The sequence below is a fragment of the Onychomys torridus genome, chromosome 2, assembly GCF_903995425.1.
Source record: "Onychomys torridus chromosome 2, mOncTor1.1, whole genome shotgun sequence".
NCBI lineage: Eukaryota > Metazoa > Chordata > Mammalia > Rodentia > Cricetidae > Onychomys > Onychomys torridus.
The window spans coordinates 127,054,643-127,068,160 of record NC_050444.1 but is presented as its reverse complement, the minus strand read 5'-3'; the positions used below and the strand labels follow the sequence as shown (position 1 = coordinate 127,068,160).

Sequence of the window (13,518 nt, the reverse complement as noted above, 5' to 3'; positions counted from 1 at the left end):
TAAAACAGGTATTACTGAAGGTCTGTATTAGAAAAAATATATAAACTAACATTTATATATAAATATATATATATATATGAACAAAAATATTTCCTACTGCAAATTTCTTTATTCTGTGATGATTTGTTCTTTTTAATGAAATTTTCAATGAGCAATTTTCCTTATATTTGGTTCTTAGACTTTTTTCAGTTACTTTTGAGAAACATTATTAAATTGGAGATGTAGTTTTAATGTCTGTGTGGAATCTCTCAACTGTTTTTTAAAGACAATGTAAGATTAGAAACTATATTAGTTCATTTAAATGAAATAGATAAAATATACAATTACTCCTAATTATCATTCCTTTTATGTCCTATGTCCTGATTTAACTGCTGGTTAGTAACAGGAGCATACATAAATGCCATGATTTCTTTTAAGTGGAGACAGCTTCTTGTTATGACTTCTGACAGGCCATGATTTGCATAACCTATTGATTTACATATCCACATAAAAATGTGCATGAAAATCTTTGTTAGAGAATGACAAGAAGTTTAAAATTCTAAACCTAAAATCACCTTTAAACTCTAAGTATACTAGGCTTCCTATTTTCTAAGTACACTGTTCTTCCTATTTTCTATGTATTAACTCATTAAATCCTCAGAACCCATTTTGATATAATTTTATAGAGAAAACTTAGGCAAAAGAAAAGGTTATATAGCTTATTCTAAATCACAGACATATAAGAGTCAGAGTTTGAATTCAAACCAAGACAGACTTTAGAGCCCAGCCTCTCACATCCCACAACAAATGGCCAAATCAGATTCTCTGGGCAGATGATTTGAATAATAAAATGATTATTCAAAATACTTACTACAAGAGTTGTGTCTAAATCATAAGAAATACGGAACTTCTTCATATATATACTTGGCAGTTTGAATGTGCTTAAAATCGTCCCCTTGTGTTTAATCCTCACAATCACACCAAATTTTATCTTGATGTGAAAACTTAGGCAAGTTATTTAATTTCTCTCCTTAAGACCATTTTCTCATTAGCTGTTGATGGAATAAGATGGTGCAGAGTATTTAGCATCATCACTAGCACAAAGTGAATTTTTAATTAATGTTCACTATTACTATTACTACTAATATTAGGCTTTAGAGAAACAGCTTATTTAACATGACATACTCTAAAGAGGGCATAGCTCGGATTTGAACCTGTGTTTGACTGATGCACAGTGTCTACCTGAGACCATGCTCTTTACTCTGTTAACCACACCAAGACTTTGCCTGTAGCTTGCCAACAGTCTTTTTATAGTCATTTTATAATAATCAGTTAGTAGTATAGCAAGACAAATTTGTTTTAATTCAAAATAAATACTTAACACAATTGTTTCTTTATAGATAAGTAAAAATTCCCCTTCCCAAAATGACCAGTTACTCTTTCAAATAAGGAATCTTTCAAAGTATACAATTTTGTCATCTGTATTTCTTACTATAAAATACTTTGCAAACATCTTTCCATGTTGATAAATATTCATTGACTGTATCATCTTTAATGTCTCTAGAATACTCCATCATGTGGATGATCAATCTCCTTTGCTGACTGACTTGTCAGTCTTTCGTAGTTTTCTTTCCATATTTTAAAGCCTATGACAGTAAGCAATCACAGGGCCAAGTCATTGGATACATTAATGTTTATTTCCTCAAATTTATAAGAGTGAAAATTATGAGTCAAAGGATATTCACTAGCAGATTTCTGAGTTTGTATATCCCCAGTTGCTTAAAGAACAACAACACTCTTGTATTAGAAAACAGCTCTTAAAGCTAGTAGTGGTTGTTCAATTTAGATATAATCATCTAAAACTTGAACTGAAAGAGATATGGTGGAAAATACAGTTGATGTGTGTTTTAATAATAAGTGTTATTATAATAAAACCAACTTAAAATTTGTTTCATTATTACTCCTTTGTCCTTTTACAACATAATAACTGCCAGGGTTTTTTTTTTTGGGGGGGGGAGTCATTTTAAAGCTAAATTCCGTGAAATAGGAGAAGTGTGAGTGTGAATGCTGAGAACTGTAAAGCAAAGCAATAGATTAGGAGTATTTTTCCCCAGAATCCTTTATGGCCCATAGCAAGTATCTCAGCTTCAGAGCCTTCATTTCAAAAGATCAGTGTTCTGTCCTAACTTCACACAAAGCTTACCTTAGTCCAGATATTCTACCTCATACCTGTCAGTTTCTGTATTTTAATTTGTGTGTGACTAAGAATTGGGGTTTTGTTTTTCTGTATTTTTTTTCATGTAGTAGTGGGTATTCTCATCAGTCAAAGTGTGAGTGTCTGAATCCTAAGAGTGATGATTTTAAAATAATCAGGGAGGGCCGAAGAATCCCCCTTCACACATTTGACACCCATCCCCTTACCTATCACAGGCTAGTAATACTGGATTATTCAAACCTCTGGTATGGTATAGGAGGCCACAAAATAACTGAAGGGTTGCTAACAAACAACTTCACCTGAAACCACAGTGCACAAAAGTCTTGGTCGTTTTATGGGAGTGTACTGGGTTACTGATGTCAGTCATTCCCATCCCTCACTTTACTTGGACAGAGGGTATCTTAACACAGCCAACAGCCTAACATTGCTTGAAGCATCCACTTAAGGTGTCTACAATCCTTGTCACAGATAGGGTTTTGTTTTTCTAAGCGTCTCAATTAAGTCACATATACACAAGGCCTGTCACAGTATCTTGCCAAAGTTTGTCTAAATGGTGTTGATGTACTTAAACCGTGAAGGAGCTACCGCACTTAAAATTCAAGCACAGCCTAAGCCGCAGTATTGAAATCTTGTTCATTTAGCTTTCTAAGCATACAGACTCTTCATGCCCAGCCCCTTAACCTTAAAGGAAACCAGAGTCCCCCGCCTCCCGGTCCAGCGCCCCCTAGAGGCGGCGACAGGGATTGCGTAGCGGGCGGAGGAGTGAGCGGCGCGGGACTCAGCGCGAAGTGACTCGGCTGAGGTCCTCCGGGCCCGCGGCGTCGGTCTGGCCTTTGCCGCCGCCCTCCGGACCCCGCCTCCGCGAAGATGCGGCTCCAGACCCAGGTAGCAGAGCCTGATCGCCCGCAGTGCGCCCCCAACGCCCCGCCCACCCGCCGTCACCAGCGCCCGCGCCCGCCGGCCACGTGGTCGCCGCCGGCCTGTGGACCGCGCATCCCTGACCCCATTCCCAGCCTGGTAGTCCCTTCCAACTCCGTTCCAAGGGCTCCGGGCCACGCCCCACTGTCCCCCTCGACTTCCGCAAGAGGACCACTGAAATTTGAGTGGGTGCGTCCCCTCACCTGGTCCCCAGACAGGAGACCCGGTAGCGACTAGCGCCACTCCCCGCCACCCGGTGGCTTTGCTAAGCTGGTGGCGCCAAAAAGTCCGGCCCCAAGGTGCAAAGGAGCGCAGGTCCTCAGGGGGACTTCGGTCTTTGTGACTCGTTAATTGTCACACGGGGAGGCGTGCACCCTCTGAGTGCCCTGCCAGATTACAACCGCTACAGCCCCAGGACTTGTGTTTCTAGATAGATGGAGTGGGCACTTCTGCTGCCCTAAGCAGTGCTCCGTTTAAGGGGAAAAGAGGCTCAGAGGCGGGGTATAGGGAATCAGTGTGTTGTAATGGTCTCTCTTTGGACTGAAGGTTGTCAGACATTTAAGATTTAGTAAACGCCGGTTCTGAAGTCGTGATCCTGCTAAAGCGACACAGCCTCCCCCTCCCCCAACTTATGTTAAGGGACTTGGGAAGGCCACCGGGTGGGGGGAAGGAGGAAGAAAAGGGAAGGGGACTTCTAGAAAGCAGCTCCAAGTTTGGGGAGAAATGAGTCATATTGATTCCCAAGCTATTAGCGGATAGTGCTCATGGGCATTAATTCTCATAAAGTCTTTCCTCTGAGGGCTTAAATACCCGCCTCCACAACGGTTTGTCGTGAGCATGATGGATTCCTGAAAGCCTATCCGAGTTCCTTACCCTAGCTGCCTTGATTTTTGTGAAGCATTGCCCTCACATCACCCTCCTGCATTCGTGTGCCTGGTTTTTCATATTTTATAATACTTGCAAATTGACACTTGAACAGGCTTTAACCTCAGTCATTTCAGAATAAGTTTGATGTTTTAGGTGAGATGTGAATGGAGCTCCATTCATGAGGAAGTAGTCTGTGTGAAGTGTTTTGTAAATGTGAGTGGGTTGAATTTAAAACACTGAATAAAATTAATATAACGAGGAATCAAAAGGTTCAATCCAGATGTTTCGCTTTTTTACTTCCTTAACAAAATGACAGCACAAAGCTCACAGCCTTGTACCTGGTAGTTCTCTGGCAGGGTGGGGCCAGTACCACTGTGGTTGAACTCTACTCAGTTTTCAAAGCACTTAATAAAATCCCTTGGTACTGATAAGGTTGTGACCCACCTACTTCTATAGAGGATTTCCCCCATCTCCTAACTACTCAAGAAATATACCAGGGATTTACATGCAGGCTTTCATTTAGAGAACTCTTAAGTAATCCTCTTTAGTTACCTTTTGTATTAGCCTGGATTGCTTGCTTGTTAAGATAAGGTACTCTGGTGTGGATTTTAGTCAAGGTGGGGTTATGAGTTAGATCAGCAGGTCTCTAATTCCTCCGCTTAGTATGTGTTTGAGGTTAACAGAGACCCCTTAGGAGTTTTTATGTGTTTGTTGGCAGTACTGGTGGTTTGAAGCTGCTACCTCTTTCGCTCGCTCCAACCACTCAGCTACATTCAACTCCAGCCCTCTTTATAGTTTGTTTGATTGTTTGGTTTTGAGACAGGTGTCCTCACCCAGTGTGGCCTGCAATCTGGTGTGGGTTTGTAATCTCCAGATTATAAGCAACAGATTGCTCCCTAATATTTACATAGAGTCTATACATTTGAATAAGGGATTCTGACTCAGATATTCCTGATGCAGGTCTGTTATCATCCATCACTCAGTAGTTATAGCACTTTGCATAATTAATACCTTGGTCCTCTTTTTTTTTTTTCTTTTTCTTTCCCCATAGTCTGTTCATAAACTGGGACATAAAGTTGGGTATAATACAGATCTTACAAAGTTGATCTGAGAATTAATTAGAATAGCATACAATAAATCTTAGGTAGAAGCAGTAAATAAAAGCACTAAGAAGTTGCTGCCAATTTTGTTGGAAATTTCTAATCTACTCTTTTAAAATGGTTAAATTATGATAGAAACTATCTAAAAGGAAAAAATATTGAATATCAGCGTGTATGAAAAAAACCTACCTTATAGAATTAAAATATGAATATTGGTTTGTTAAAAAGCAAACCTCCATGTATGGAAATTTTACTCACTGTAGAATTACTTATTCACACATGGTATTTCATAACTGAGATAGCCACTATCATTGATTCTTGTGATTTAGGATTAAGAACTGAAGTTCTAAGAGAGTGTTCATCCTTTTATGAATGGACTAAGGTCTCTGGGTCTCTAGGTGCCATAACAAATAATATACAAGGGTGGTTTAAAAAAGCAATCCATCTCCACATACTTCTGGTTGCCAGAAGTTCGAATCATGGTATTAGCAGAGTTTTTAGGAGGCTTCCTAGGACTCTGGACGATCATCTTCTTTGTCTCTCCATAAGTCTCTCTTTTTCCTGTATCTCCTCTCCACATTTTTAAATACATCTTATTTGATTGGGGCCCATATAGATGACTCATTTCATCTTTTGATTTCTTTAAAGGCTATTATTTCAAAGTCCAGTCACATTCTAAGTGATTGGAGGTTATATTCATTCTACATGTGAATTTCTGAGGGACATAGTTGCCTACTACACATGATACAAGTATTTACTAAAAAGCTAAATTGGCTCTTTTGAAATAGTTCAGCATGTAATACATAAAATAGGTCACATATTGATTCTAGTTTTGGAGCAATTCAAATTTAATTTAAATGTTGTGATTTGTTGCTACAGTGAAAAAACACTAAAACATTTAGCATGTGCCAAAGTATGCGCACACACACACACACACACACACACACACACACACACACACACACTGTTATATATGACACCAATTACAGCTGAAGCAGAGGTAGGGCCATTGTTTAAACTGAGTTCAATCTGTGACAAAGCCCATTAACAATCACTTCCTTCGTTGACAGAGAAAGATGGTCATGCAGTGCCTTCATAATCTTTCTGGCCATGTAGTGACAGGCAGAAGGTTGGACTTTCTAGAAAGAAACCAGTTGCCTTTTGATAGTTTCTATCAAGTTGTCGTGTGAGCTCTTAATTTGACTTTCCATTTATCTCTGCAACAAAATAATCATGTTAATCCTTTGGTGCTTTTTTTTCAACAGTCCAAGCCATGAGTTTATGAACCGTTTTGGTGCACAAGCAACCTCTGTTCAATCGAAGCAGCCTCTTGGTGGTTGGTGCAGAGGCACCTACACTGCCTACAGTTTCAATCCACCTTTACCCAACATATTTATGCACAAGAATATAATATTTTGTCTAGGAAAATTATGTAGAAGAACTCGAAACATCTCTTGCTTCTGTAAAAATAACCCCCTAATGCATTTATGTGTGTTATGACCAGTTTAGGTTCATTGGCACAGCCTCTGAGCAACTGGCAAAGTGACTAGTGTTGACACTGTAGTTGCCACATACTACCCAGTTGCTAGAAGAGTTTTTACATTTTATTAGTGAAATTATATGGTTTACACTTATCCACAGTATGTTAATTGCAAATCCTTATTATTTTTTAAGTTTATTGTTTTATGTACATTGATTGGTGTTTTGCCTGCATCTGTATCTGTGCAACATTTGAATGCCTGGTGCCTTGGAAGGCCAGAAGAGGGTGTCAACTCCTCTGAAACCAGAGTTACAAAGAGTTATAGTCTGCCAGGTGAGTACAGGGACTCGAGCCTTGGTCCTCTGGAAAAGCAAAAAATGCTCGTAATTGCTGAGCCAGCTCTCCAGTCCCAATTGCAAACTCTTATGGTCTACACTACTGATTTATGCTTAATCTTATTTCCTTTAATAGAATGCTGGTGCTTTTACATATAATTATAATGAGGATTAATCATCACATGAGGTTTCCTCTATAAGTAAAAATTTAGGAACAAACTAAAGTTCAAATGAGGCTATGATATTTAAAATATAATATCAAAATAACTTTCCTTTGGGGTTCCTTGATATTCACATTGACACAAACTTGCTAAAGTCCTTGAGCCTTCTGAAACCACTTCATCTATCTGACTAGGTAATGGATTGATTGAAGCAAATAGTATGTGTTGAGTGCCTAGTGTAGGAGACAGACATTAAAAGTAACTATAATCATGGAATATGGTGCATAGCATGTTAGAACGTTACAAATGCTAGGAAGGGAAAGGTACACTAGAACAAGAAAGTCAAGGACTCAATGGGAGGTTGCAATCCTAAACAGAGATTCATTAAGACAATGACATTTAAATAGAATTGGGTGAGAGTGATAAAGTTAGCCATGTGGCTGTGTCGCGCCCGCCTCGACCAGCAAGGAAGACGCGATACCGGGATCCTTCTTATCACAGTTTATTCAGACCTTTGATTAATTGCATTGTGTCTCTCTCTCCGGGGCAAGCCTCTCCCAGCACCTAAGTAGGGCTGGGCTGCCAACCCCAGGCAGCCACGTGGGCACTGTCCACAGGTTTACGCATATGCCAGCAGCACACAAATCCAGCCATAGCCAAATAAGGAGCTGTTTACCATAAAGAGTGTTTGCCATCGGGAAGGCAGAGGGTAGAAGCCAGAGCCATCTTTAGGGTGCAGCTACACGCAGCTCTCTACATGGCTGGATCTCTGGAAAATGAGCAGAGAGAATAGCCAAAGTCTAAGTTTTCAGGCTGCAGTGGTTCCAGGAAAGGCAAGGAAGTCAGTATGGCCAAAAAGCAATGAGCAAGAAGGCTAAAAAGTGATTCTAAATTTAATTATAAGTCTTGTGTGCTAAACAAAATTTTGCCAAAAATATTGTCTACCAATGACTAAATCGATACTTAGCTTATTTAAATATTAAGAAATAATATTTTTCTGCCAATAATTGTTTTTTTTAAAAAAATGCAAGTAAATTGGTGTTTATAGAAAAACTGGTTCTGAACCACAAAAGAAATAGACTTCTCATTCCTTCCTGACCATGTTACTTCTACCACGTTGGAGGAACTACTTCTTCACTTGGACTCAAACCATTTGGTACTGGAAAATTTCCTTTTCTATTTGACCATTGTCCTTAGATTTTAATTTTTTTAACCAAAAAGGAAAAACAAAAACAAAACAAAATCCTAGAAGACTGGAATCTGTCAACAGTAGGAGTCTTGTATCATTACTCCTTCTTGTTTATTATAGATCTCATGATGGTTGTGTTTGCACGTTTTGTTTAAAATTTGCAGTGTATTTTCACATACATTATTTCATTTGAGCCTTATAACAAATCTATGTGAAAGAAAGGTGGCCAGCCATTAAATTTGGGGCATAGTATATTCCATTTGCCCATAAGACCTTGTCTCAATTTTTTTCTTCATCATAGACCTCCATGGACTGCCATTGAGCTCCCATGTTCTCCTATTTCTAGATTCAGCCTATGGGGATATATTGGTGAAATTATTAAGGCCACTCCACGTAGTTAAAAGGGAGGTTTATTTTGTGGGGTAACTTACAAATGAAGGGGTAGGTTGCAGTGTCTGGCAAAGGTATAGCGCAGTCCAGAGGTGTTCTCTGGAGAACTCTGCTCGGTCTACCTCCAGCGTCCAGAGTCCTGGAACCAAGAGAGAGACCTCCTCTCGATCCTCAGTCTTCTGCTCCCTCCTCTGCCCCGCCTTGTGGGCATGACCATTACTAAAGCCTCAGTGGGGGTTGGAACTTCCAGGCCAATGCTGGGATGGCTATCCACTACATCTCCCCCTTTTGTCTAAATAAGAAAGTTCTAACCTAATACAAGACTATATACAAAGAGATGGTTATCAAATATTGTCCAGGAGTAATGAGGGATAATGACTTAGATAAGTTGGAATTACAATAAGTGCAAACAATATCAAGCAAAAAACACATAGTAAAATCCAGGGAATTCTAGGGCATGCTTAGGTGGCATGTTACAAAGATCATTCCAAAAGGTGTCCTATCCTAAAGAACCTGAGTCTAATACTTAATATATTCTATCTAAGATATTATATATGTATATATACTAAGTTGTAACTATAACTGTTAATCACCAACCTCATCAAAGACCTGAGAAAGAATATAATAATACCTGAGAAATGGGAGAAGGACGCAAGCAACTTTTGGGAGTCTTGCAAGAGTAGACAGAGACAGCTAGCAGCCTGGACAGTCACCTAATGTTTCTCAGCATTGTTGGTGCATTCAAATTGGCTACAGGCCTAGAGTATCTGACAGACCATTTTCAGAAGCAGAATTCTAAAAGACCATCTTACCCTGTCTTGGCAAAGTATAGTGGTCACTTTCCTTGTGTCCCGCTTGTCCAGAAAGGACAGCATTTGTGCTGTCAGGAGTTGAGGCAAGAGCAGTTCTTTGCCCAGTAGGCCATTTTGTGCCAAGAAGACAAACTTCCAAATGGAAATGTCTTAGAAGCCCAACATTCTCTCGGGATCAAATTGGTGCTGCCAGGAGCAAGTGTGTCTCACATCAACAGAATTCTAAGTTATTTAAATGCCATTTTCTCTAGGTCCATGAAGTGTTTGAAGATTACCTGTCCATCTGACCTATGTATTTATAAAGCTGGATAACCTAACTAACATAATTATAGAGATGACAAGTATAGGTGACAATAACTCTGTAAGTCTTATCTACCTAGACAACCTAAGGACTAAGGCTTCCTATAAATAAGGCAAACAATCTGTAAGCAAATGTACAGTAAAAGGACAATGACTTCAAATTGTGACAATACACAAAATATCTTTAACAGAGGTAGGAATGTTTAGTGCAATATACGATATGATAATAATCCTAAATATATATCAGTATACAGAATATCTTAAACAGAAGTAGAACATACATACAGTATGACAGATATAAATTCACATTTGTATCAATATACAAATATTTCAAATAAGAGTAAAAATATGTGTACAATATAACAAACATAGTTCTGTATTTGTATCAATATACAAATTATCTTAAATAGGAATATAAAAAGTTTATATCTGTATCAACATATAAGAATTCGTAACAGTGCAAAGGCTGCTATATTACTAAATTTGTTTACCCATGTATATGATAGTCTACCATAATATCTTATACCTATCCATTCCATTTCTTCTTTTCCCTTTTTTTTTTTGAGACATATTTTCTTTCCTTAAGGAGAGTACTGAGTTTAACAGTTTCTTCCACCCCCAACCCTAGAACCATTATCTATAACCCTGAGAAATATAAAACCTTAGGGATAAGGGGTGTCGTTTTCTTAGAATTGCTTCCTGCTGTTTAGGGGGCGATGGTATCTCTGTTGGGTATTGTGAGAAAGCTCAGATAGTTAAATCTCAGTTAGACTAACTGTAGATTCTGTAGCAACTCTCAGAGTAATGGGTAAGATTGTCTGAAATTCTGGCAAGAAGTGTAGTATGATGATGATTACCATGGCATCATTCTGGATTGGGTAGAGTTATTGTTGTTGGGGCCCCATCTTCCTTCTGGAGACTTCAGAGATTGCTATTGGAAAAAACTTATTTTTTATCAGAATGGAAGGTTTGGATTTAAAGATGTCATGACATGTAAGAAAGGATTCCAAGAAATCAAGAATAAGCATGGAGAGAATTAGAATCTTGAAGATAATGGTCCCTTATAATTGGTTTCCTTCTGTCTCACACCAGAGGGCTCTTCTGATATGGGACTGGAGAATCTCTCAACCTTTTTTTTTTTATCAATATGCTTGGGTTTAGAGAAGGAGTGAGCCAATTCCATCTCCAAAGCCAGCTTGGTTTATAATTAAATTGGAACCACAACTATTCTAGATTGATAGAGATATAGATGTTAGACAGTGATATCTTACCCTGTGTAGATTGGTACCAATAGATTCAAGAAGAGAATTCTGGGAAGTAGAAGGCTGGAGAGAGACACCACCAGCCGTCGCCAGGAGAAGCAACATGTAAAGACACTGGTAAGCCACAAGCCATGTGGCAAAGTATAAACTAACAGAAATGGGTTAATTTAATATAGAAGAAGGAGATAACAAGAAGCCTGCCACAGCCATACAGTTTGTAAGTCATATAAGTCTCTGTGTGCTTACTTGGTTGGGTCTGAGAGACTGTGGGACTGGTGGGTGAGAGAGATTTGTCCTGACTCTGGGCCAGGTAGGAAAACTCTAACTACAGGGATATCTGAAATACAAGAAAAACAAATGTTTGTGGAAAGAGGTGGGGAGTGCTTCTTTCCTTGCTGGCTTCTGGTTTGGTTAATACAACGTGTAGAGGTCACACCCTGTCCAGTCTACAGCTATAGCTTTTCTCTTTGATTTGCTCAAAGTCTCCCCTGTTGTCAGCCCCAATGTCTTTCATCATCTCTCCTTGATTTTTCTTCACTAAATATTGTTCAAAGTCCCTTTTGGAATATGCCTTCTCTTTATTGTTGAAATCCCAACTCATAGCTTCTTAAAAATGACAACCTTGAGCAATTTGTCCAAGAATTGACAGGGTAAGGGCTTAAATACTGTTTTGGTGACTCATCGGCATAATCAGTTTTGATTATTCCACAAAGAAACATGTCCCAACTGATAGGTACTATTGAAAAAACCTTGCTACCCTAATCCAAAAGTACATCATTTTATATCCTATATAAAAATATGTTACGTGAAATATTATTTATTTGTATTTTGTAAGTATAGAAGCCTTTTTGTAAAGAGTAGGACTCTATGGGTGTCATTTACCACCCCACCCCAAAAGAACATAACATCTTTCCAAAAGAGAAGCAGGGATGCAGAATTAGGAGTAATTTAGACTACTGTTTTTGGTTATTCATGGAAATGAATAGTAGATACACTGAATAGTTAGTACTCTGTAAGTTTCCTTTTTAAAATCTCATTGCTGGTTTACCACAAAATCCTCTTTACTTTGTACTACTTTCAAGTCCTTTTCCTTCTGTTTGATAACCAGTAGTAAGTTCTGTCTCTAAAACATAGATCTGACCTCCTCATTTCCCTGGTTCATGAATATACTAACAAAACATACTCCAAGTTTGTATCTTAGCAAGAGTTTCTCTGTCTAATCGATTGGTCACCTTGGAGAGGAACATGAGTAACAACCATAATAATTCCTGTCTTAGTTAGGGTTTCTGTTGCTGTGAAAAAACACTATGACCAAAACTAACCTGTCGAGGAAAGAGTTTATTTGGCATACATAGTCTGGGTCACAGTTCATTGATGGAAACCAAGGTTGGAACTCAAGGCAAAAACCTGAAGGCTGGAGCTGAACTTAAAGCCAAAGAGGAATTCTGCTTACTGTCTAGCTCCACTTAACCTCCTCAGTTTATTTTCTTATATACCCATGTGCCCAGAAGTAGCACCACCCACAGTGTGCTTGGGCCTTTATTCGTCAAGGAAATAAAAACCCCCATAGACATGCTTATAGGCCAGAGGCATTTTCTCAGGTAAGTTCCCTCTTCCCAGGTGTTTCTTGGTTTGTGTCAAGTTGACCAAAAACAACTAGTACACTATCCTATAATTTAGGTAGGATTACTATGTTGTTTAAGGGTGTATGGCAGAACAACAGAGGTTAAGAAACCTGTGAACTTGTGAAACAATTTTATTAATTGAAAAAGTTCTCTCACCTTCAGAAATGTTACCTATTTTTAGAGGTATAAATTATGCAGAGGTATAGTATTCTTATAATTAATTTAAACAGATGAGTAGGACCAACGCATTTTTACCAAACTAAAGAAAGCTTAATTTTCTTCACTAATGTTTCAAATGAAAAAATCAGAGGCTGTAAAGGGAGAGGGCTCAGAGTGAAGCAAAAGTCAGTGGTTTGTCCCCTGATGGCAAAGCGCTGTGAAATAGGAGTCACGGTGCACCACAGTCTGCTTCCATAGCTAATTTTGCTCAGTAGACAGCTACTCTAATTCATAAGCCAGAGTATGAGCTTAACAAATTTGCCAACCAAATTGAGATAAAGCAGCATGTAAACACTGTCATCATAACCACAGAAAACCAGACAGTACTGGACTGACATCCGTCAGAGATATGGGCAAGATAGGATATAAAAGAAGAAAAGCCAAACACTGAAATTCAAGAAACGCTCAGAAGTAGCAACTGTATTACCTTTTTTTGTGTATCATCTTTTCAACTTTCCTCTTACAATTTCCCACATAGGAAGCATAAAAATGAAAGAATATAAAAAAGTAAAAATGGAACTCTGAATTAATAATAATTCTGAGTCAATTCCTTTATTACTGTGTTCTTGTTCCTGAGTTCAATATCCTAGCTAATCTCATCACCATTCACCCAGCCCTAGGCAGAAGAATCCTGAAGAATTATCCTAGATCCAATCTTCTGCCTTC

General features: G+C 38.6%; 1 protein-coding gene across 1 annotated transcript in view; it reads left to right on the top strand.

Annotated features, from left to right (window-relative positions):
* The first annotated feature begins 3,046 nt into the window (after positions 1-3,046).
* The window catches only part of Elavl4 (ELAV like RNA binding protein 4), a 141,943-nt gene continuing 131,471 nt past the window's right edge, over positions 3,047-13,518 (top strand). Inside the window, exon 1 of the mRNA XM_036177946.1 lies at positions 3,047-3,079. Within this exon, the coding sequence (XP_036033839.1) occupies positions 3,062-3,079 (18 nt within the window). The 5' untranslated portion in view covers positions 3,047-3,061. The remainder of the gene's footprint in view (positions 3,080-13,518) is intronic.